General features: G+C 39.1%; 1 protein-coding gene across 1 annotated transcript; it reads left to right on the top strand.

Annotated features, from left to right (window-relative positions):
* The first annotated feature begins 279 nt into the window (after positions 1-279).
* PEX2 (peroxisomal biogenesis factor 2) lies at positions 280-21,130 on the top strand. The gene is made up of 2 exons (XM_057426080.1): positions 280-390; positions 19,853-21,130. The coding sequence occupies exon 2, from the start codon at positions 19,872-19,874 to the stop codon at positions 20,784-20,786; it is 915 nt and encodes a 304-aa protein (XP_057282063.1). The 5' UTR covers positions 280-390; positions 19,853-19,871; the 3' UTR covers positions 20,787-21,130.
* The last annotated feature ends 766 nt before the right edge of the window (positions 21,131-21,896 follow it).

Raw genomic sequence — 21,896 nt, 5'->3', positions numbered from 1 at the left:
CCAGCGCCGCTGACTGGCTTTACTGCCCGTCAATCAAAGAGCCCCACGGTTCACCCGGGCACGGACCCGGTGCAGGGAGTTCTTCTGGCGCGTCATCGCTGGCTCCCAGAGTACTTCCTGCAGAGCCGGTCTAGGCGGTTACCTGTGCTAACAGTTGCTTATGCTGCAGCCTCTCTAGGGAGCAGGAGGTGGCTCTATGACCTGGCAAGGTCTGCTGGCGGGATAGTGCCAGTAGGCTGGCGATCGCAGCCGAGGGGCTTTTGGGTGGGTTCTCGAGGCTGCCCGAAGAGGCGCCCTCCGTGCAGGCCTTCACTAGGAGGCTCGAAGCGGGAACTGTCGTACCCGTTACCTCTGCAGAGGCCTGGCGGCCTGGCCCCGGTGGCGGCGCAGGTCAGTCGGTGCACGGGGCGGGAGGAGGTGCGGTTGCTGCTGGCCTGCCCGGCCAGACAGCTGCCGCTGTGCTGCTGGAACTGCGGCCCTCGGCGGAGTCCGGCCAGGCAGCTCCTGCGGACTCGAGTCGGTCTGCTGTGGCGCGGCGGCGTGCCTGCAGGGCCGGCAGGCTGCTCTCCCTGAGTCGGCTCTGGGCGCTGGTACTGGCCCTGCTCACAAACAGTTTTGTTGCGCCCCACGCCTTCCCTGAGCGTCTCGGTTCCTTAAGTCCCTCTGAAGTCCCGCTGAGTGCTTCAGCACGCCAAGAGACTGCAGGACTGCAGCTAGGGCCAGGGGTAAGGTAAGGGAGGATGTCAGCTACACCAGCCAGGTGAAGTGCTTCGCAGACAGGATAGGGCATAATGTGCTAGTAAGTTTTAATCTGAACTGTTACTCTGATGGCAGTTGGGAGAGTGAGCCGTTTACGGGCTTCCAAAGGTTTTTCCTATGACTGGCTGCTGTAGCTGACAGTTTCCTATAGGTACAGCCTGATACAGGTGACAGCACCTCCTGTCTGTTTTCGTTAATCCACTTCTGTGTAGTTTATGAGTGTATCAAACCATTTGCTACAAAACTAATCTAGTTCTAGTCTGAATGGCCAACGTGTTTTGGCAGAGGGGTGAATTCTGCTTATGATATAGTCCATAATGAAAACCACAGCACTGTGTATTGCTATTGATCCCTACATGTATGCATGTATATCTTGTATCATCTTTCATGTATCGGTAAAAGATAAGTATTTGCCTATGTCATATATGAAGTATAGCCATATTGTAGTAAAATCTGATGTCAATATATTTAGCCATTTGTTTGATTTTACTGGAAGTTAGCAGTTTCTTGTGTAATTTATTTTAAGCTATCATGAATATTCAGTTCAGCAACAGTTTTCACTTTAAGACTGACACTATTGTTATTCTTTATGAAGATCTATTTTATCGGTGCTTTCTTCTACAAAACTTCTTTTGCTTCTGTTTCAACTCATCAGCAGTTTGCTTTTCACTTCCTGGATGTCCATCCTCCTTCCAATGTTTTACTATCCTATACACAGCAGTAATGTTTTGAAGTAATTTTTCATCTTTTGGATAAATCAGATATTACTTTTATTACTAAAAATTGTCAGAAGTTGGCCTGTGCAAACATTCTTCAGAAAGGAGCATTATTATTTTTATTTTTAAAAGTGTTAATATTTTAATAGCTTATCGCTTGCAATATATTACCATGATGCTTTTTTTTTTTTCATATTGTTAAGTAGCTGATAGAGTCAGTGAACTGGAAAGTGGAACACATTTAGCACTATTGTTTATGAAGGCTTTGCAGTCATCTTAAGCTTACATCCTCTTTCTTGCCTACCAACCTAGATTGTATTGTGGGAGGTTGAAGGACATTGGCTGTTTGGGCATTTTTATAATTGATAATAAATGAAATAATAAATGACAATGTTTATATATTAACGCCCAACCCCCAATGTTATATGAATATATATTTGCAGATTTTGAAGTAAGAACTGAGTGTGTTTATTGAATGCAGAATTGTGGAATGGTTTGGGTTGGAAGGGAACCTTAAAGCTTATCTAGTTCCAACTCCCCTGCCATAGACAGGGACACCTTCTACTAGACTGGGTTGCTCAAAGCCCCATCCAGTCTGGCCTTGAAAACTGCCAGGGATGAGCAGCCATAACTTCTCTGTGCAACTTGTTCCAATGCCTCACCACCCTCACAGTAAAGAACTTCTTCCTAATAGCTAATATAAATCTGCCATCTTTCAGTTTAAAGCTTGGGGCGAAGGCAGCTGAAATTACTTTGCTTCAAGTTTTGCCTCTGTAAGTCCTTTTAACTTCTAGGCCTGCCTCTGTTCAAACTTCTGTTTGTTGAGATCAACCTTTTCACCAATTAAGTCAGTTCCCATGGAAGCTTTAGTGAAACTTTTCATGTTGGTATAACTGAGTAAATAATTAAAATTGGGCATTTCTAATACTGATGAACTTATGTGTATTCGAGTCAGGTGATGCTTAAGTCTGTCATAGTTACCCTTGGAACTCTTGGAACAGCAGTACAAGCATATAAAATATCATCCTCTGAATTTGTTTTTAAAAAGTTTAGTTTATAAGGCAATGGACCTTCAGATCTGTTATGAATCCATCCACTGATTAAAAGGCTGGAGTGGTGTGCTTCATGGTATGGTTCATGTTAGTGGATTGTTAAGGACTAAGCTAGATAAATGAAATGTCTGATTTGTTCAAGGAAGGTGTTTAGATTTGGGAGGGAGGTTTAATTCTGTGTGTTTTCCTATTAGATTCCTTTATTATTCCTCACACCCCAAGACTGTAGGTATAATTTTATTTTTTTTTAGAGCAGTAGTGACTCACAGGTTTTGATACTGTGATTCATGGCATGTAGGAAGTAAATGTTCTTGTAATGAAGTAAATAAAACTCAAAACTTCCAGACAGGTATTGATAGTATATAAAGACCTTCATAGAATAGAATGGGAAAGGAATTTCTGTACTGTGATAGTTTTGGACACTGTAACTAATCCGAGGACCTCCATTTATGCTTTGACATCAAATGCTCTGATCCAAGTCAAGAAAGACATTTGATCTTCTCCTCTGTTTAATCTTACATATTCCTTTAAAGTGGCTGTCCTGAAAATTGCTAAAGACTGCTACCCAGAGAATATTTGGGGTGGAAGGAAACAAGTTTACAGCTACATACTGTCAATACAAAAAATATATTGTAACATAAATGACTCAAGATGGAAATAATCAAGGGATAAAGAGCAATGTCTAAGTCCAGTATATATACTGTATATTACGTATACAGTAATGAAGCATATATTTCAAAAGAAAAAAAAACAACACAGAAAACACATTAAATTAGTTTTAAAAAAGAAGGGAGAGTATGGAAATATCTTTTCATATGTTTAAAACAATTGGAAAGTAATTTCAAAGCTTTGAGGTTTAGAGAGTGTGTGGGGAAAGGAAGTAGTTTTAACAGATTTCTGAAGGAACCCTAGCAGCAAATTAAACAGTAGACAAATCACTCAACAATTTGCTGTTATAAGTACCTTATTACTATTAACCTTGTGCTTTATTTCTGTATTGGTTATAATGGCCTACTTTGGGGGGGGGGGGGGGGAAGGCAAACTCAGAAATCCCAGAGCACTGTTGCACTTGCAGTTGCTATGTTTATTCAGTAAGAACAGGAATCAAGAAGATCTAACAAAAAGAGAAAAAAAAATTATGTCCAGCTAATGCTAACTGATAAGATTTAGGCATAAATATAACTATTAAATTAGCTTGTAAGTGTGCTCTAACAATAATAAGAAAAATAAGATAATATGAAAAAAATTAATAAGCTTTTGAATTGAAAGGTGACACTGTATTTTATAAGAAATGTTCTTCATATCTTGCCAATAAGCTCATTCTGGATAAGCATCAGTCTAACTAAAGAATAAGGTATATTTGTTATACCTAATATATAGATTATTTTTAATACACGACTTTCTAAAACTTTTTAGATATTTAATGTTTTTTGGGCAGAGGGTTTTTTTTTTTAAGACTTTCTAGGTAATATTTTATTAAAAAAGAAGTTCAGCATGTTGGTTACAGTTTAGCTCACATCTCCTTTAAGCTGTATGGTCCCTGGCAGAAACTAACATAATCTATTTCTGATTTAGTCAGTTACTGATATTAGTACCTGCCTTCTCTGAGAGCCTGGCTTAAGTATTAGAAAGCAAGATCATTGCTTTGGACATCACGAGATCAGACTCTGGCCTCTGCATGGTTCTGCTTGGAAGAGTTCCACAGGATAAGTCTCTTAGGACATTCTCATAGAGAAGCTGATGAAGTATGGCCTGGGTGAGCTAACACTGAGGTCAGTATGAAACTAGCCGGGCCCAGGAGCGGTGATCAGTGGTGCAAAGTCTAGTGATAGGCTAGTAGGTAGCAGTGCACTCCAGGGGTCAGGACTGAGTTGAATGCTGCTTAATATCTTCGTTAATGTCATGGTTTAAGCCCAGATGGCAACCCAGAAACCACGCAGCCCTTCTCTCACTTCCCCGCTTCTTTCCCCAGCTCCCAGAGGGATGGGGAGGAGAATCAAAAGAATGTAACTCCCACGGGTTGAGATAAGAACAGTCCAGTAACTAAGGTATAACACAGATCCCTACTGCTGCCACCAATAATAATGATAAGGGAAATAACAAGGGAAGAGAACCACTTGCTGACTGATACCCAGCCCAACCTGAGCAGTGATCTAGCCCTTCCAGGTAACCGCCCCCAGTTTCTATAGTGGGCATGATGTGCTGTGGTATGAAATACCTCTTTGGTTAGTTTGGGCCAGGTGTCCTGTCTCTGCTTCGTCCCGGCTTCCCCTCCTCCTTGGCAGAGCACGAGACTCAGAAAGTCCTTGGTCAGACTAAACATTACAGAGCAGCAACTAAAAACATTGGTGTTATCCGTGCTGTTCCCAGGCTGAAAGTCAAAAACGCAGCACTGTACCAGCTACTAAAGGAGAAAAAATGACTGCTACTGCTGAATCCAGGACAGTTAATTATCTGGGTGAGGGGGCAGAGTGAAATCTGGGCAAGTTTGCTGATGGGATTAAACTGGGAGGAGTGACTGATAAGTCAGTGTCGTGCTGCCATCCAGAGGGACCTCAACAGGCTGGATAAATAGTCTGTCAGGAGCTTCCTGAAGTTCCAAGAAGGGAAAGTAAAAACTTTTGCACCTGGGGAGGATCAGCCCTGTGCCCTGGTATCTGCTGGGTGGCAGTGGTCTGTAAAGTAGTTGTTGGAGAAACATTGGAGAAAAGGCCTTGGGGGCCCTTGTGGACACCAACTTGAAAATGAGCCAGCAGTGTGTCCTTGTAGCAGAGTAGGCTAACTGTAACCTGCACTGCATTAGGAGGAATGTTGCCAGCAGGTCAAGGGAGGTTGTTAAGAATCCTCGTGCTTTATCCAGCAGTGCTGAGGCCATGTCTGGAGTACTGTGTTCAGTTCTGTGCTCCACAGTATACATGAGGACTGGAAAGCCTGGCACAGGGCCACAAAGTTGATTAAGGAATTGGAGCGTGACTCCTGTGAGAGAAAGCTGTGAAAGCTGGGACTGTTCAGCCTGGAGAAGCAAAGGCTGAGGGTGGAGGGGTGTCTTATTAATGTATATGAATACCTGCAAGGGGGGTGCAGAGAGGATGGAGCTGGGCTCTTTCCAGTCCTGTGCAAAGAGGATGGAGCTGGGCTCTTTCCAGTCCTGTGCAAAGAGGATGGAGGTGGGCTCTTTTCGATGCTGCACAGTGACACCACCAGAGGCAATGGGCACATGCTGAAACACAGGAAGCTCTGAACATCAGGAAACAAGTTTTCACTGAGAGGATGACCAAGCACGGGCATGGATTGACCAAAGATGCTGTGGAGTTTCTGTCCTTGGAGATATTCAAAAGCCATCTGGAATGCTTCTGGGCACTTGGCTTCAGATGGCCCTTCTTGAGCAGGGGGGATTGCACTTCAGGAGCTTACAGTAACACACTGATTCCTTTCTACTTGTCTCTGTTATCACATTTATAAGAATAAAAAGGGGGGTTGGGTGACAGTCAGCTCTGGAGTTTTCTCTTTTTTTGTTTTCCTTAGCTTGCAGTAAATACACAAGCAGTATTTGGTAACCTGCCAGTGGACTTCATGCACATACTTTAGGAAATTCAGACAGTGAAGCTGCTCTGTACTACTTCAGAGTGACTTCAAAAAAAGACCCCTTCGCTGGCAAGCTTCAAGAGAAGCATGTTTTTCTCTAAATCACAACCAACTCCATTCTATAAATATTGTGAAGTGTCTGTTGGTCCTTCAGATTGTATAGAGATATATATATCCTCTACGTGTATTAGTTCTATACATATGTTTAGTGTATACTAAGCTGAACAACTTACACAAAATATGAAAAAGATGTGTTTGCGCTTGCATATAACTTGTGCATTAGAAGATGATGATTTTTTCAATTAAAATCAGTCTTTTGCTAGAGTACCCTAATGTAAATTTCTCTAGCAAGGTCTGATTTCCAGATGTTAACTTTCCAGGAGCAACATCTGACTTCACACAATTTTTTAGAGCATACAGAGTGAATTTAAATTTCCAACATGCATGATGCCAAGTTCTGTATGACTAAAAATGGTAATAGACTCAAACTCACTGTATTGCTGCTGCAGTCAATGATGACAGCCCTTACAATTTATTACATCTCTTGGACTAAAGTAGAGGGCTACTTCAGTATGGTGTTTTCAAGCAGGATGCTTATGTTTAGGGGTTCAGGTTTGGGTTTGGTTTGTTTTTGGTTGGTTGGTTTTGTGGGGGAGCAGAAGGTAGTTTTATTTGGTGTTTTTGTTGTGTGGGGTTTTTTTGTTTGTTGGTTGGGGGTCTTTTTTTTGGGGGGGAGTATTATTGTAGGTTTGGGTCTTTTTTTTTTTTTTTTTTTGAGACCTGATTAGAATATATACATTTTCCTACAGTGAAGGAAGAGAAAGCGTGTGATGCTACAACTCTTCTTAACTAGCTAGTTTGCTCTCAACACCAGCTACTCCACAACACTTCCTCTATTTAAGTAATAAAGTTAAAAGCAGCAGATTTAAAGAACGTGCGTTGTGCTAAAAAGTTGCAGGCTCAGGAGTCGGCTTGTGCTGCTTATGGACAAAGAAGGTAGCAGGTTCTGTCCTGTAGCTTCTCAGACGACCTAAATGGTTCTTGCAGCCATGCATCTGATCTGCATTTACAAGCATTTTCAGTTCATATCCAAACTTTACAAAAAATCTTCAGCAGGAGAACAGGAAGGGTGCTATCTCTTTGTAACATTTTTCTCTCAGAAATACTGGTAGTGGGTTTCGGGGATTAGGAGATGTTTGTTTAGAGGTAGAATGCAGGAAGTTTGGAAGTCAGATTACTTCAGGACTTTTGAAAAAGAAAACTAAATGCAGGTTTTTCAGAGAAAGAGTAAAAATTCTGAGAAAAAAAAAGCCCAACTTTGAGGACAAACCCATCGTGTGGGAAGAGGGAGGAATTATGGCAGTTGTGCAGCTCTGGAATTGAGGTTGACTATGACTGGATCTGAGCACTTCCTCCTTTACCTGCGAAGACCTATGTAATTTTTTGGCCTTCAGAAATAAGCTGAATCACTCCTAATATTAATTGCATTTGTATCAGCTTCCTGGGAACAATCTTTCTAAAAATACTCTCTGCCACTGCTGTTCTCCACTATGCCTATTTTTGCTGATACTGGAAGTGGATTGGAAAAGAAAGGAAATAATTCAAATTTAAATTTTAAGAGGACTTGAAAAATACATTAAATAATAGTATTATTAAAAAATAATATTGTTAATTCTATAAGCAGAGGAGCTGACAAAAGATATCAGAGAAGGGGGCTGGCAAGGGGAAAGGAACTTTTCCTGCAAAAGAAATTAATAAAGGGCCATAACACTGTGGGGCATAACTAAATTATGAAGGGGAATTGATGTTGGAATCGCAGAGGGATTGTAGAAACTGAACAGTCTACAGCTAAGGCTGCCTAGTAAGGAAATTATTATCCCTTTTCTAAACTGTTACTTGTAATACGTGTGTGCAGCTGTGCCAGTGGATTGTAAAATGCTAATGAAGTTATAGGATTGAAGGGAGTGTGGTGAAAGCCTAACAGTCTTTCCTTGTGTGTTTAAAGTTACCATAATTACCAAGTAATAAAACTGTTAAGATTTGGGGACACTGAGCGCATCTAATTTTCCCAGGATCCCTATTAGTCACTGTGTATGCCAAATATTTCAAAGTACAATCATATAAGGCTGCTGCTAGAGGATGTAGGAAGGCAGCTAGGAGGACTAAGGCATCCTTAGAATTAAACCTGGCGAGAAGGGTCAAGGACAGCAAAAAGAGCTTTTTCAAATACATGGCAGACAAAATTAACACCAGAGGCAATGTAGGCCCACTGATGAACGGGATGGGTGCCCTGGTGACAGAAGATACAGAGATGGCAGAGTTACTGAATGCCTTCTTTGTCTCTGTCTACTCTGCTGCAGGCAGTCCTGAAGAGCCCTGTACCCCTGAGACCTTAGATGAAGTCAGGTCAACGGAGCGGTTTGCCTTAGTCGATGAAGAATGGGTTAGAGACCAGTTGAGGAATCTGGACATCCATAAATCCATGGGTCCAGATGGGATGCACCCGCGGGTGCTGAGGGAACTGGCAGAAGTCATTGCTAGACCACTCTCCATCATCTTTACCAAGTCTTGGGAAATGGGAGAGGTGCCTGAGGACTGGAGGAAAGCAAATGTCACTCCGGTCTTCAAAAAGGGCAAGAAGGAGGACCCGGGTAACTACAGACCGGTCAGCCTCACCTCGATCCCTGGGAAAGTGATGGAACACCTTATCCTTGGTGCCATCTTAAGGCATATCAAGGATAAGAGGGTTATGAGGGGCAGTCAACATGGCTTCACCAAGGGGAAATCATGTTTGACCAATCTCTTAGCCTTTTATGAGGAAATAACACGGTGGATGGATGATGGCAGAGCGGTGGATGTGGTCTACCTTGACTTCAGCAAAGCATTTGACACAGTCTCCCATAGCATCCTCACAGCTAAATTGGGGAAGTGTGGACTGGATGATCAGGTAGTGAGGTGGACTGCGAACTGGCTGAAGGAGAGAAGCCAGAGAGTTGCAGTCTATGGGGCTGAGTCTAGTTGGAGGCCTGTATCTAGTGGAGTGCCTCAAGGGTCAGTACTGGGACCGGTATTATTTAATATATTCATCAATGATTTAGACGAGGGAATTGAGTGTACTATCAGCAAGTTTGCTGATGACACTAAGCTGGGAGGAGTGGCTGACACGCCAGAAGGCTGTGCTGCCATCCAGCGAGACCTGGACAGGCTGGAGAGTTGGGCAGGGAATAACTTGATGAAATATAACAAGGGAAAGTGTAGAGTCCTGCATCTGGGCAGGAACAACCCCAGGTTCCAGTATAGGTTAGGAAACGACCTGTTAGAGAGCAGTGTAGGGGAGAGGGACCTGGGGGTCCTAGTGGACGACAGGATGACCATGAGCCAACACTGTGCCCTTGTGGCTAAGAAGGCCAATGGCATCCTGGGGTGTATTAGAAGGGGGTGGTTAGTAGGTCGAGAGAGGTCCTCCTTCCCCTCTACTCTGCCCTGGTGAGACCGCATCTGGAATATTGTGTCCAGTTCTGGGCCCCTCAGTTCAAGAAGGACAGGGAGCTGCTGGAGAGAGTCCAGCGCAGGGCAACGAAGATGATTAAGGGAGTGGAGCATCTCCCTTATGAGGAAAGACTGAGGGAGCTGGGTCTCTATAGTTTGGAGAAGAGGAGACTGAGGGGTGACCTTATTAGTGTCTATAAATATATAAAGGGGGAATGTCACAAGGATGGAGCCAGGCTCTACTCAGTGGCAAACAATGATAGGACAAGGGGTAATGGGTACAAACTGGAACACAAGAGGTTCCACTTAAACTTGAGAAGAAACTTCTTCTCAGTGAGGGTGACGGAACACTGGAACAGGCTGCCCAGGGAGGTTGTGGAGTCTCCTTCCCTGGAGACATTCAAAACTCGCCTGGACACATTCCTGTGTAACATTATCTAGGTGTTCCTGCTCCAGCAGGGGGATTGGACTAGATGATCTTTCGAGGTCCCTTCCAATCTCTAGCATACTGTGATACTGTGATATCAAAAAGGTAATAGTGGAGAGGAATCACATAGCATTACTTATTTAAACAAAGTAGCCTCACACTTGCCAGTCTGCATGAGTCCTACATCAGACTTGATCAAAGAATTCTTTTTTTTTCTTTTCAGTTTTTAAAGTTAGCCAAAAGTTTCATTATTTGTATTTACAGTGTTATGGTGATACTATCTTTGCACATTCAGCATGTTGGGTTTGAAGACCATAAGAACAATTCTAGTCAAATGAAGAGCTTGGGTTTCTATCTTTCTATTGACTGGTGATGGATGCAAGAGTGTGATGCTGAGATTCAAAGGAAGCTAGTTTCATGACTTCCTGCTTTCACTGGCCGTGATGCTCCTCGTAATGGTTCTACATGCATCTTACCTGATGTTTTGCTGACCTGTTTGTGTACTAAATCAACAGAAAAGCAAATTTAAACAGGCTTATTTCCTGCCAGTTCAAAATGCAAGAACAGTCCAGTAGAAGGTCAAATGAATTTTGGTGCTAGTCTGTGTGAAAAGGTGGCAATACATAGTTGAAGGAAGATGGGAGGGAATGACATTTATTGTCAGAAATTACATCAGCTCATATTCATATAGAACACAAGCTGAATAAATGAAACGTATGTCAGGTAAAGTACTGTTCTTTACCCTTCCACCAGTTGAGAGTTCTTGATTTTAATTAGATCAAATTATTCATAAGTTTGGCCATATAATACAGGGTCCAAACTTAAAAATCATAGTGAACAGGCTTATCTTTTTATTGATATGGGGCCTTCTTGGCTGTAACATATAGCTACATACAGCCTGTAACAGCGTTGCTTTTACATACGGTTCTCATTTTGGTACACATGTGGACAGAAGTTAAGAGTTATTTGTGCATTCAGGACAGATTTTAACTTTCTCATCTAATAAGAATTTTTAAGAAAAGGTTAAAAGACATTATGTTGCTGCGGTGCACTATTTGGATCACCATTGTTAACATTTGCATATTGCTGAATATTCATGACTGTGCAGTTCTTATGCATATATATGTAAACAGAAAGGTGGAATAAAATCTGGGCAGTGTCTCTTGTTTGCAAATGATCAGCTTAAGGTGTTTAATGCAAAATTTCAGAGTTCTGTCATCTGTGGTAAATTGTACCAGAGTACATGGAACAAGCATTGGTTCTGAATCCCTTCTACGTATCTTCCCAATCTTCTTCCTGTAATCTCCACACCAGTCTAGTGATCTGTTCATATGGATCAGACAGGTGGGAGAAGAACAGAAACACAGAGCTGCGAAATGGGAATTTAAGTTAGTTTACTTCTCCCTCCCCCGTTTCCCTTTTGGTAGTGTTGAATGGAAGAAAGATAGGAGCATGGGAAAGATGCATAAAATAGCAGTTGACCCAGTGCTTGATAAATAAGGCTATGAAAGACAGAGTGCCCTTACTACAGTGAAAAACAGATATTACCTATGTCACAAGGTATAAGGCCAACTTTTCAGGTAAAAGTAACGAGCAATTGAAGAGCTAAGGCTTTAATTGTCCACAGGGCCCATAACCATGCATTCATGTCCTGTCTTTGAACTGTTCTGAAACTGAGATGCATACCTATGCCACCATGTGATGTTTCACCTGCTTTACACACAGGATGGCACATCTACTAAGCTTTACATCCTTTTCACTTTTACACATGTAATGCAATATAACTTTGTTATCCATCCATGTATCAATTTCATATCCTCCTCATAACCAAAATCTCTTCAAATGCAGGGGTCTCCCTGGCATCTGCTTATGTGATCATCAACAGTTGAGACCTCCATTTGTAGCATAAAGGATCCTTATCTTTCCCATGCTCTTACACATCCTGGTACTGGTTTAGTCAGAAATATTTTCCCTTCCTTCCAAGGGGCTGTGCCCTCCTAGTTACCCATCACAATTGCAACTCTGTTAAACAGCAGAGTCCTGCACCATTTTGATTCGGCAACAGTAAATGTAAGGCACTTCTCCAGGTACTTAGCTCTAAAGAAAAAGAGTTTACATTGGGTCTTATAGATGTTAGAGCCTATATATATATATATGTTGACTCTTCATCTTAGTGTTTAAGGGATTTTTTTGAACCATGGCTTTTGGAAAGTCTTAAGTTACAATACAGTTTTTGTTTTGCTTTTGTTTTTTTTAAGGTTTGGGATTCTTTTATCATTGATTTAATTAAAAGGAACAGCAGTTGTATTTCATTTAGTACAGCAGAGAATGGGAATTTACAAGCAGAACTGACATCTATAGCACTGAATTTGAAATTTGATGTACTAAGGAGAGGGGTGTCAAAAAGGAAATGAGAGGAAAAAGAGGAATGGGATGTGGGATGAAGAATAATAGTGATTCAATGTAGAAATTGTTACATGTTACATGCTATTCTTCCTATCTGTTCTAATAAATGAAAATTAGGGCCATACTTAAAAGGTTGGTAGAATGACATTATCTGGATTTTACGCTACAAGGAATGCAAATGTACTTTGAGCTTTTGTCGCCTTAAATTTAACATCACAAAATTTTAAAATGTAGCACTTTAAATATTAGTTATGCAGTAATGAATCTGTCAGATCTCATTGTTTGCATTTGATAATCTGTTTTTTAAGAGTGCTGACGGATCACAAATTTTTCTGAAGTCAGTGGTTGCTCTCAGCATTCAGCATATCTTTACCAGTGGCCAGTAATAGTCTTGGTTGCTAGCATTCATCGAGAGAATGTATTACACTGATGCATGATTTTCATTTTCTGTCAAATACTGACAGAAATGACTGATGTACATCCTCTAACAGTGCAGCACTTTCCTACTGCTCTTTATTACTGTTGTATCAATTCTGGCTCTTCTGAGCTGGTTTTGATTTTGTAACTTGAAGCCCTAATATTTTGACTCTGGCAGGTAGTTTATGGAAGATAAATCAATGAGCTATCCTTACTTTTTCTTGCTCTCTCCAGGCATTCAGCCGTAGCTAACCTCTTGTATATCATTTTATAAAATCTAATCTTAATGGGTTAAAGTTGGAAAGCAATTGGTGATTTGAATGTGTCTTTGTCTTGTACTAGGTCTTTGGACAATAAATGTAATTATAGCATTTAGGATTCTGGAATTTTTGCTTACTTAGCCTCTGTAGTGAAAATCTTAAATCTGTTGATTCATTACACAGTCATTCGATGTTTTCCTTTGTTTTTAGAAATAGTCCTACCTTCCAGGAATATAAAAAATAAATAATATTTTATGTGATTGCAGTGTATTGCTGGTTTTTCAATTAGTGTTAGTAGTTATTCCAAATCAGTTTATGGTCTTTACAAAATGATAGGTATTTAGCTGAAATATATAGAAATCCAGACAGTAATCTTTTGTAAGGTTATCTGAGGTAAAGATATAATGATAAGTTAATTTTACAGTGATTATGGACAACACAGTCGGGGCTCCCAGTTAGACTTTGATCTCAGGATCTTTTTCTCTAAACTTGATGAGCAAGCAAGGGATGAGAATTAATGTTAAGACATGAGGCTTTGAGCAGCTGGTTTCCATTTTCTGTGGTTTATTATAACAGTTTATGTAAAGAAAAATTTCAAAATTAACTAGATACATACAACTTGATTTTTATCTTTAAAGTTTGTTTTCAAGTTGACATCTGAAATATTCTCTGCTATTGAGAGGAACTGAAAAGAACAGTTAAATGGAACAGACTTTCACAAAAAAACCTCTCCAAAACAAAATGCAAAAAACAACTTGAAAAAAAAACACCTCTCAAAAAAAAAAAAAAGCAAAACAAACAAAACCAAACAAACAAAACCAAAACCCAACCGCTCTTCCGTGTACTTGTGATGGATGAAAAGATACCCTAACTTTATGAACGCAAAAGGAGGAATAGTAGCTTTGAGGGCATGGCTTGCTTGCTTTCTCTCATGCACCCGGCATGGCAACATATATGCAATACCAAAAGCATTGCAACTTTCAGAGAAAAGAGGACGTGTGTGTTAGTGATACCCTCTCCAGAGAGGGTGTGATTCCTAGCATACCCACCACATGCTGCTTCCCCCTGCCTGGACCATAGATATAAATACTGGGACTTGGCAGAATCTAGTCTATTAAAAAGGCTAAAAAAAACAAACAACAACAACAACAAAAAAGGTTGTCTTTAATATATGTCCTGTTGTTTTTTTGTTTTGAGTTAGTTTGTAATGACAAACTAAATAATGAATGCTAAAGAGACTTTATGTATCTCAGTAATTCTTTAGTGGCCTGAAAATCAAGAGTTGTCCAGGCAAAAATAATGCAGCATGATTAGCGATGAATGTAAATGAATAGCATAGGAACGTAAGAATAGAATTAGTGACTCTGAAGAATAAGGTAAGTTTCAATTTACAAAGCACAAAAAAAGAATCAATGAAAGGGTCCAAAAATCTAAGTAAGAGGAGGCATAAAGGGAGAGGTCTATTACCTAGATCTATTACTAAATAAGAAAGGAGAACAAGTAACAGATTTTCAAAGGCTGATTCTTTACTTCATACTTTATAAAAGAGATATATTGTGACCTGCTAGTTTCATAAAATGAATCTTAGGCAGGAAATAAGAGTGGAACCAAAGCACAGAAAAAATAGCCTAAGGAATCTTAATATAAATGTGCTCAAATGGCAAATTCTAATAAAATTCATCCTAGAATGACTGAGGAATTAGGCACTGCTGGTTTTATTTATTTATTTAATGTCCCAGAGGGTGAAAATAGACAGCAAAATGGGTTTGTGTGTGTGTGTGCGCGTGTGTTTCTATCTCTGTTCTTGTGTTAAGAGAATTCTTGAAGATGTCAGTTTCAATTCCAAATACTCAGGAGTAAATAGTTTAGCAATTAATTTGTATCTAAAAATGTGCAGAAGAGAGATTGTAAGACAGTATAGTTTGATGTCACCTGTTCATAAGAAACCTCAGCCTGTTTCTTCTCTTAGAAAGAATGACAAGCTTAGTAAGTAAAAGGAAAACTTTAGTTACAATACAGCTTGATTTTAGTAAAGATTTTACCCGCCATAAGCAAGCTAGGGAAATGTAATATCCATACTGTCTCTATTAAATGCTGATACTATCAGCATCAAGTTGAAAAATTGCTGTTACAGAGTAATTATCTGTAGTGCCCTGTCAAGATGAAAAGGCATTAACGAGTTGGATGATTGAAGAGAACACACACTTAACAAAAGTTACTGATGATGCTAAAATTTTTTGTTTTTTATTCTTTGTTTTGAACAGAAGATCTGAATCTAGAATACTTTTGATGAATTTGGAGAGAAAGTCTGAAATCAATAAGATTAAAGCAATGCAGGCAAGTACAAAGCACTGAGTTTAAGAGGAAAAACTCAAATGCATGAATACAAAACAGGAAATAGTTACTGAGACAGAAAAAATGACAGAAAAAGATCTGAGGATATAGTAGACCTCAAGGTAAATACTATCTATGCTTCTAGAAAAAGTGAAGTGTGAGGTTGGTTTGCTTGGTTTTTTGATTGTTGGTGTTTATTGTTGGTTCAGGGTTTTTTTGTTTGTTTTTTTTTTTTCCCTGGAGGATCATACCAGGCATATTGTAGGGAAGAGGATGTTGTCTGGTTTGGTGAATCAATATGAAGTTGGTCCCCTCGAATGCCTCACTGCTCTTTCCTCTCGAGAAAATGCAAAAAAATTGGAAATTCTTCTCCACTGTTATTGTTTTTTCATGTGGAATGAAACCCTTCTTTATTTCTAATAAGGATGCTTTAGACTGGATATGAGAAAAAGATTCTTTGCAATTATTAGGGTGATAGTCTGTCCCAGTGTTTTATCTGGAGAAAGTATGGAATTGGCTTTCTTGGTAGTTAAATATCTGTCAAGATATTCTTGAGCCTGCATTCATGCTTAGTTACAATTAGTTAGTCTCTTGTGGTCCATTTCATCTCTCCAGAAGTAGAGTGCTCAAACTGCATGTTTTGGTTCCATGGAAGAGATTATCTAAGAGTTAAGTCATGAACTCGGTGAAGTGAATGGGCATGCTACTTCTTGAATCCTTAATTCAATTTTAAGTTAGATCAGTAAGGAAAAAAGCTCATTTTTTACTTAAAATAATTTGGTTTCCCCAAAAGTGTTTTGACAAATGATGCTTAAAAATATTTTGAAGCTTCTGCATATATCTGTCTGTCTTCTAATGAGAATGCTAGAAAAGTAGGGAATGCAATTGTGGTAGCACTGAGACAGTAGAAACCCCTTGATTACTCAGTAATAGCCCTATGGAAGAAATGACACCCTAGAGGGTGTCATTTGTATATTTCTGCAGGCAAAGTTTACAGACCTGTAAATTTAAATGTAGATTTTTTTGTGGGCAGAAAGCATTGACAAATATGTCTGATGTTAATACACTTCATACTAATAGTCCCAGAACAGGTCAATAATAATGCTTATATTGATGGCACCAATGCAGGAGATGTTACTTGGTATTATAGCTAAAATCCATGTTATCCCCTTAATTATAATTACATTAATATCGACAGGCTGTTGACAATACTTACATTACTATTGATAGATTTCTGTCAATAACATGTTTCCAAATAAAATATATTAATTCATAATTTGTATAATGTTCAATAACAGCAGTAACATATACCAGAAGAAATTTCTCTTTGCCTGGTGGTATACAATAATATTTTTTTGCTGCACTGTGTACTGTACCAGTGTTTAGTAAAAAAAAGAAAAACCACACCAAAGTGTAGGTTATTTAAGAAGCATTCTGTGTGGTTTTATTCTGGGAGGCAATTTTTTTGTTTGTTTTTCCTATGTGATACCTTTGATGGTGTAAATTGAGGGTATCAAGGCATATTGATATTGGTGTAAGAAGTTAATCACACAGAGGGGTTTTATGTATATTCACCTAATTTTTGACTGTTCAGTTCTGATCATATGAGCTAAGCCTGGTAGCATCCTTAACTGATCATTCATATTTGCCTCTTTAATGACTGGCTCTACAATTCTGAGCTCTTAAATTTAAAAAATGTAAAGTAGGCCAAATAAGAGACCAAGGAAAGACAAACAGAATTTAATGCAGAAAATGGAGGAAAACCAACATTCTCCTTATAATCTGTGTAGCTCACTAGAATATGGAATGCAAAAATAATATTAAAAACACAAGCTAAATGTTTTGACATTTACAGGTTGTTTAGTTATAACACCTGGGATAATGGAAGTCAGCTAAAAAAGATGGTATGTTGTGTATTGGTAATTGTATGGAACAGTACTAGGAGGGTAACGGAAATTAGTAGAATGGAGTGAAATGAGTAGAAGGGACTGAGGTGTTACCAGAAGTGAAAAAGACACTGGAGGTTTAGGGATTATGAGTGACAGGTTCCCAAGTAGATGGTTATCAGAGGCTGCGGTTCCTAAATGGAGAAGATAAGGGGTAGGAGGGTGAATGGTCACTGGACCTGGAGTTTTTGAAGCAATACAGCAAGATCCAATAGGGATTGAATTGACCTTTTTATCACAAAGTGGAAGAGGTAAGTTACTGGGTTGATACTAGATAATGCTTAGCAAACATGCTTCATGCACTTCAGTCCTTACTACAGAAAAGACAGGAGGGCATACTCCCTTTGTATACCCTTGTATGCTGGATTGTCAGACCAGCATGGGTTGGTGCAGTGAACCCCATTAGCTTTTTTTTGTCCAGAGGAGGTGGCCTTAAACTGCCTTCAGCCGTATTTTCCTTTCTACTGAGGTAGGAGGAGTTTAAAGTAATTGAGTGGAGCTACTGTATGCCCTACCCATGCAGCTAGTCTTTGTTAACTGGAAACTACTATTGTACAGCATACATTAAAAACAAAAGCATGTTTCCTGTTAGCTTTGCATGATATTTTTTCCTTATAGACATGACCAGGTATGGAAAACAGTAGGAATGCTACAAATGATCACAGAATCATTAGGGTTGGTAGGGACCTCTGGAGATTATCTAGTCCAATCCCCTCTGCCAAAGCAGTGCCACCAGAGGAACACATCCAGGAAGGTTTTGAATGTATACAGAGAGAGAGACTCCACAGCCTCCCTGGACAGCCTGGTCCAGTGCCCTGCCACCCTCAATGTAAAGAAGCTCTTCCTTATGTTCAGGTGAAACTTCTTGAGTTTTAGTTTATGGCCATTGTCCTATCACTGGGCGCCGCTGAAGAGTCTGGCACCATCTTGCTGGCACTTGCCTTTGAGATATTTATATTCATAAATGAGATCCCCTCTGTCTTCTCTAGACTACACAGGCCCAGCTCCTGCAATCGCCTTGTAAAAGAGGTGCTCCAGACCCCTGATAATCCTTGCGGCCCTCTGCTGGATCCTCTCCAGTAGCTCCCCTTCTTTTATACCATGTTTTAAAACTTTTGGTGCACTCTGTTTCAGCAAGCAGTTATTGCTTTGAAGGATTTTTATTTTGTTTTGTTCTGTTTTCTTAGCATCATTAGCAACCATTCCTATATATGGTCCTGTACAGCATCTTTCATTCAAAGCAAGTTTGTTTTATAGCAGGTTTTCCTCTTATAAACAGCGATTTGAAGTGCCTTCTTCAGTGCTTTGTTTAGGAGACTGTTGACCCTTGCTTGTCTGTTACACAAAGAATCTGGTTTAGAAAGTGCAAGATGTTGCGTAGTGTCTGAAATATACCACTTGTAAATCACTTTGGGTTTGTTTTTTTTTTTTTATGTGCACAAAAGGAACTAAAAATCAGTTACCCCACAATTTTGCATTACCAAGGTATTAGCTGCATTTTGTTTTTGTAATTTATTGCATTTATTTTCTTAGTCACAAAATTCCAAATACAATAACACTTAAACCAAGCAATTTAAAAAAATATTTGTATTTTTCTCTGTAATGCTTGAATAAGAAGAGCACATAGTTGTTGGAGTTGCTAGTATACATTAATCATCTTGCCAGGAAATTTGTTATACAAGAAGTAACACAATCCCACACCTGTCAAAAAACTAGAAAATATATGCAGGCTTTAGTAATGTACTGTATGATAATTTATGTCTGAATGCTGAATATTTTTTTAATCTCATATGATGATTCTTCTCTAAACTAATCACTGCCTTTAGCAAGTTTTATCATCCCGATCTTATTTTATCCATATTTTTCTGCATGCAATCCTTAAATTTGTTAGCATTTCTAAGATTTTTACTTTCAGCTGCAGCTAGGGAAGTATTCATATAGCAATATTTTCTATCCACCCACTGTTCTCTTACAGATCTTGGTTAGTAAATTCACTTTCCTTATTTCTCCATAAAAAACCCGTATAATGTTATAATTCTTGTTTCTGGCCTTCTATTTTAAGGTTCAATTCAATATTTCAGATATGCCCAGCAAAATACTAGGGTTTTTAATTTATTCAGTGTAATATTAAATCTGTGGAGTTTTTCTAAACATCTGCAAGGTGCTAAACACTTCTCTATAACCAAATATGAATGTTACTGTTTGTGAGAAACAGTCCAATATATCTTCTTTTGCGGTGAAATTTTTTACTGTTAATGTAAAGGTTCGTGAAAGGACCTGTAGCTTATTAGTAGCATGGTAATGTACATCCTGAACAACCTTTTTTGTTACTTATTATTTACTGCTGGTATAGATACATGGATATGTAGGCATGCATAAAACCAAGTTCGTTATTTTTTTTATAAGAATAAAAATAGGAAATTCTCTGTTTACACTAAAATCTATTTGTGTTTATTCCTAGAAAGTTTTTTTGTGAAGAAATGGCATCCATCATTGGCAATGAAAAGAGTGTGAATCCTGTGCTCAGAATAAGTCAACTTGATGCTCTTGAGCTAAACAAAGCCCTGGAACAACTAGTGTGGTCACAGTTTACCAGCTGTTTTCATGGATTTAAACCAGGGGTGTTGGCTCAGTTTGAACCAGAAGTAAAAGCATTTTTATGGCTTGTATTGTGGAGATTCACTATATACTCCAAGAACGCAACTGTGGGACAGGCTATTCTGAATATCCAATACAAGAATAACTTATCTCAGACAGAGAAATACCAGCCTCTGAGCAAACACCAGAAGTTATGGTATCTGATTTTAACTGTTGGTGGAAGATGGTTGGAAGAAAGATGTTATGATTTATTTAGCAATCATCAAATGCAATCTTTCTGCAAAATTAAGAGTTGTATTAACTTTGGAGCTGGACTTCTTAAATTTTGTGGACTTCTAAATTTTCTGATTTTTCTTCAGAAAGGAACATTTGCAACATTAACAGAACGCATTCTAGGAATTAGGTCAGTTTTTTGCAAGCCACAAAGTGTTCGTCAAATAGGATTTGAATACATGAACAGGGAGTTATTATGGCATGGCTTTGCTGAATTTCTGATCTATCTGCTGCCGCTTATAAATGTACAGAAACTGAAACTTAAAATTTCTTCTTGCTGCTCACATATTTCAGGTCTTTCCAGTAGTAAAAAGACATTAACAGCTCACTGCAAAGAATGTTCACTATGTGGGGAATGGCCTACCATGCCTCATACCATAGGATGTTCACATGTTTTTTGTTACTATTGTATTAAAAGCCACTATTTATTTGATATGTATTTTACATGCCCTAAATGTGGCTCAGAGGTACAGAGTCTTCAGCCATTGAAATACAAGGTTGAAATGACAGAATTGCACACCTGATACGATGTTGATTTGGTTTTATACTGTACATGAAATATTATGTTGAAGATATTACTGCAAAAATTCAGAAAGTATTGTAAACAGCTTAAAGATGGTTTTTGAGAGTTTGCAATTTGTTGTAACATACGTCTTTACTGGTCTTAGCAGTTTACTGAGTGAAAGTGCCAACTTGCCTCTTTGAAGGAATAAAAAGTAATTTACCAACTCTTCTGCTTTCTCAGACTAGTTGATCCCACTTTGGTACCCTTATGTTGCCAAGTCATTCATCCTTAGATCTAGAGTCTGTTAGCCTGCAACTTTCTAACTTCATGCTGTATACTTCCTTCAAAGATACAGAAGATGCCCAGTAAATTGTAGCAATTTAATGGATTTTTCTCAAGCTTGTTGTAAAAGCTTCTGTCATTAACAGCTTAACTAGTAGATGAATTTGGTGGGCAAGTCATCTTGTCATGCCTAAATAATAATTTTAAATTCAAATTTTAAATTTAAATTTTAATTCAGTGTGAGGTTCCATGGAGAAAAGGAAAAGTGTAAGATGGATTGCCATCTTGGCAGATTAAGAGTTTTCATCGTATTAAAACAACGTAACAGGATGTACCCAGAATTGCTTTCTTATCAATAGACCATAAACCCTAAGTGACCCCTCTGGTAGACATACAGATACTCCATAGTGAACATGTGCCTACAGGTGTTATACCACTTCCTGTACGAATACAGTGCACCTTCTAGACCTCCATGAGGTGACTGAACTACTTTTCTGGCTTAGCCATGATCTTCAGTGACGTATATATGACCACTTTCCTCTACTTTCCTATAAAGCTGAGGCACACAGTCCATCATTCATTAGAATGTGGCAGCTGCCCAAGGTAACCCACAGTCTTCTGACTCAGAGACACTGGAGATAACTGACAGTATGCTGTCTTTGGGACTTGCCACTCTTTTGGTGTTTTATGTGTGTGGTCAAGGTGGATGCCAGACCTCAGTAATGGCTCACTGCTGCACCAAAAAAATATCAATACAGTTATGTGCATATAGACACGTAAAAAAAAAAAAAAAAAAGATATTCCTGGTTTTCACTGTTACTATTTGCTTCGTCTGTCAGCTTTGCAA

Source organism: Pezoporus wallicus, unplaced genomic scaffold, assembly GCF_028554395.1.
Source record: "Pezoporus wallicus isolate ANWC-B61680 ecotype Strahan unplaced genomic scaffold, APGP_CSIRO_Pwel_v1 contig_4131, whole genome shotgun sequence".
In the NCBI taxonomy this organism is placed as follows: domain Eukaryota; kingdom Metazoa; phylum Chordata; class Aves; order Psittaciformes; family Psittacidae; genus Pezoporus; species Pezoporus wallicus.
This window is presented reverse-complemented; position numbering and strand designations above follow the sequence as displayed.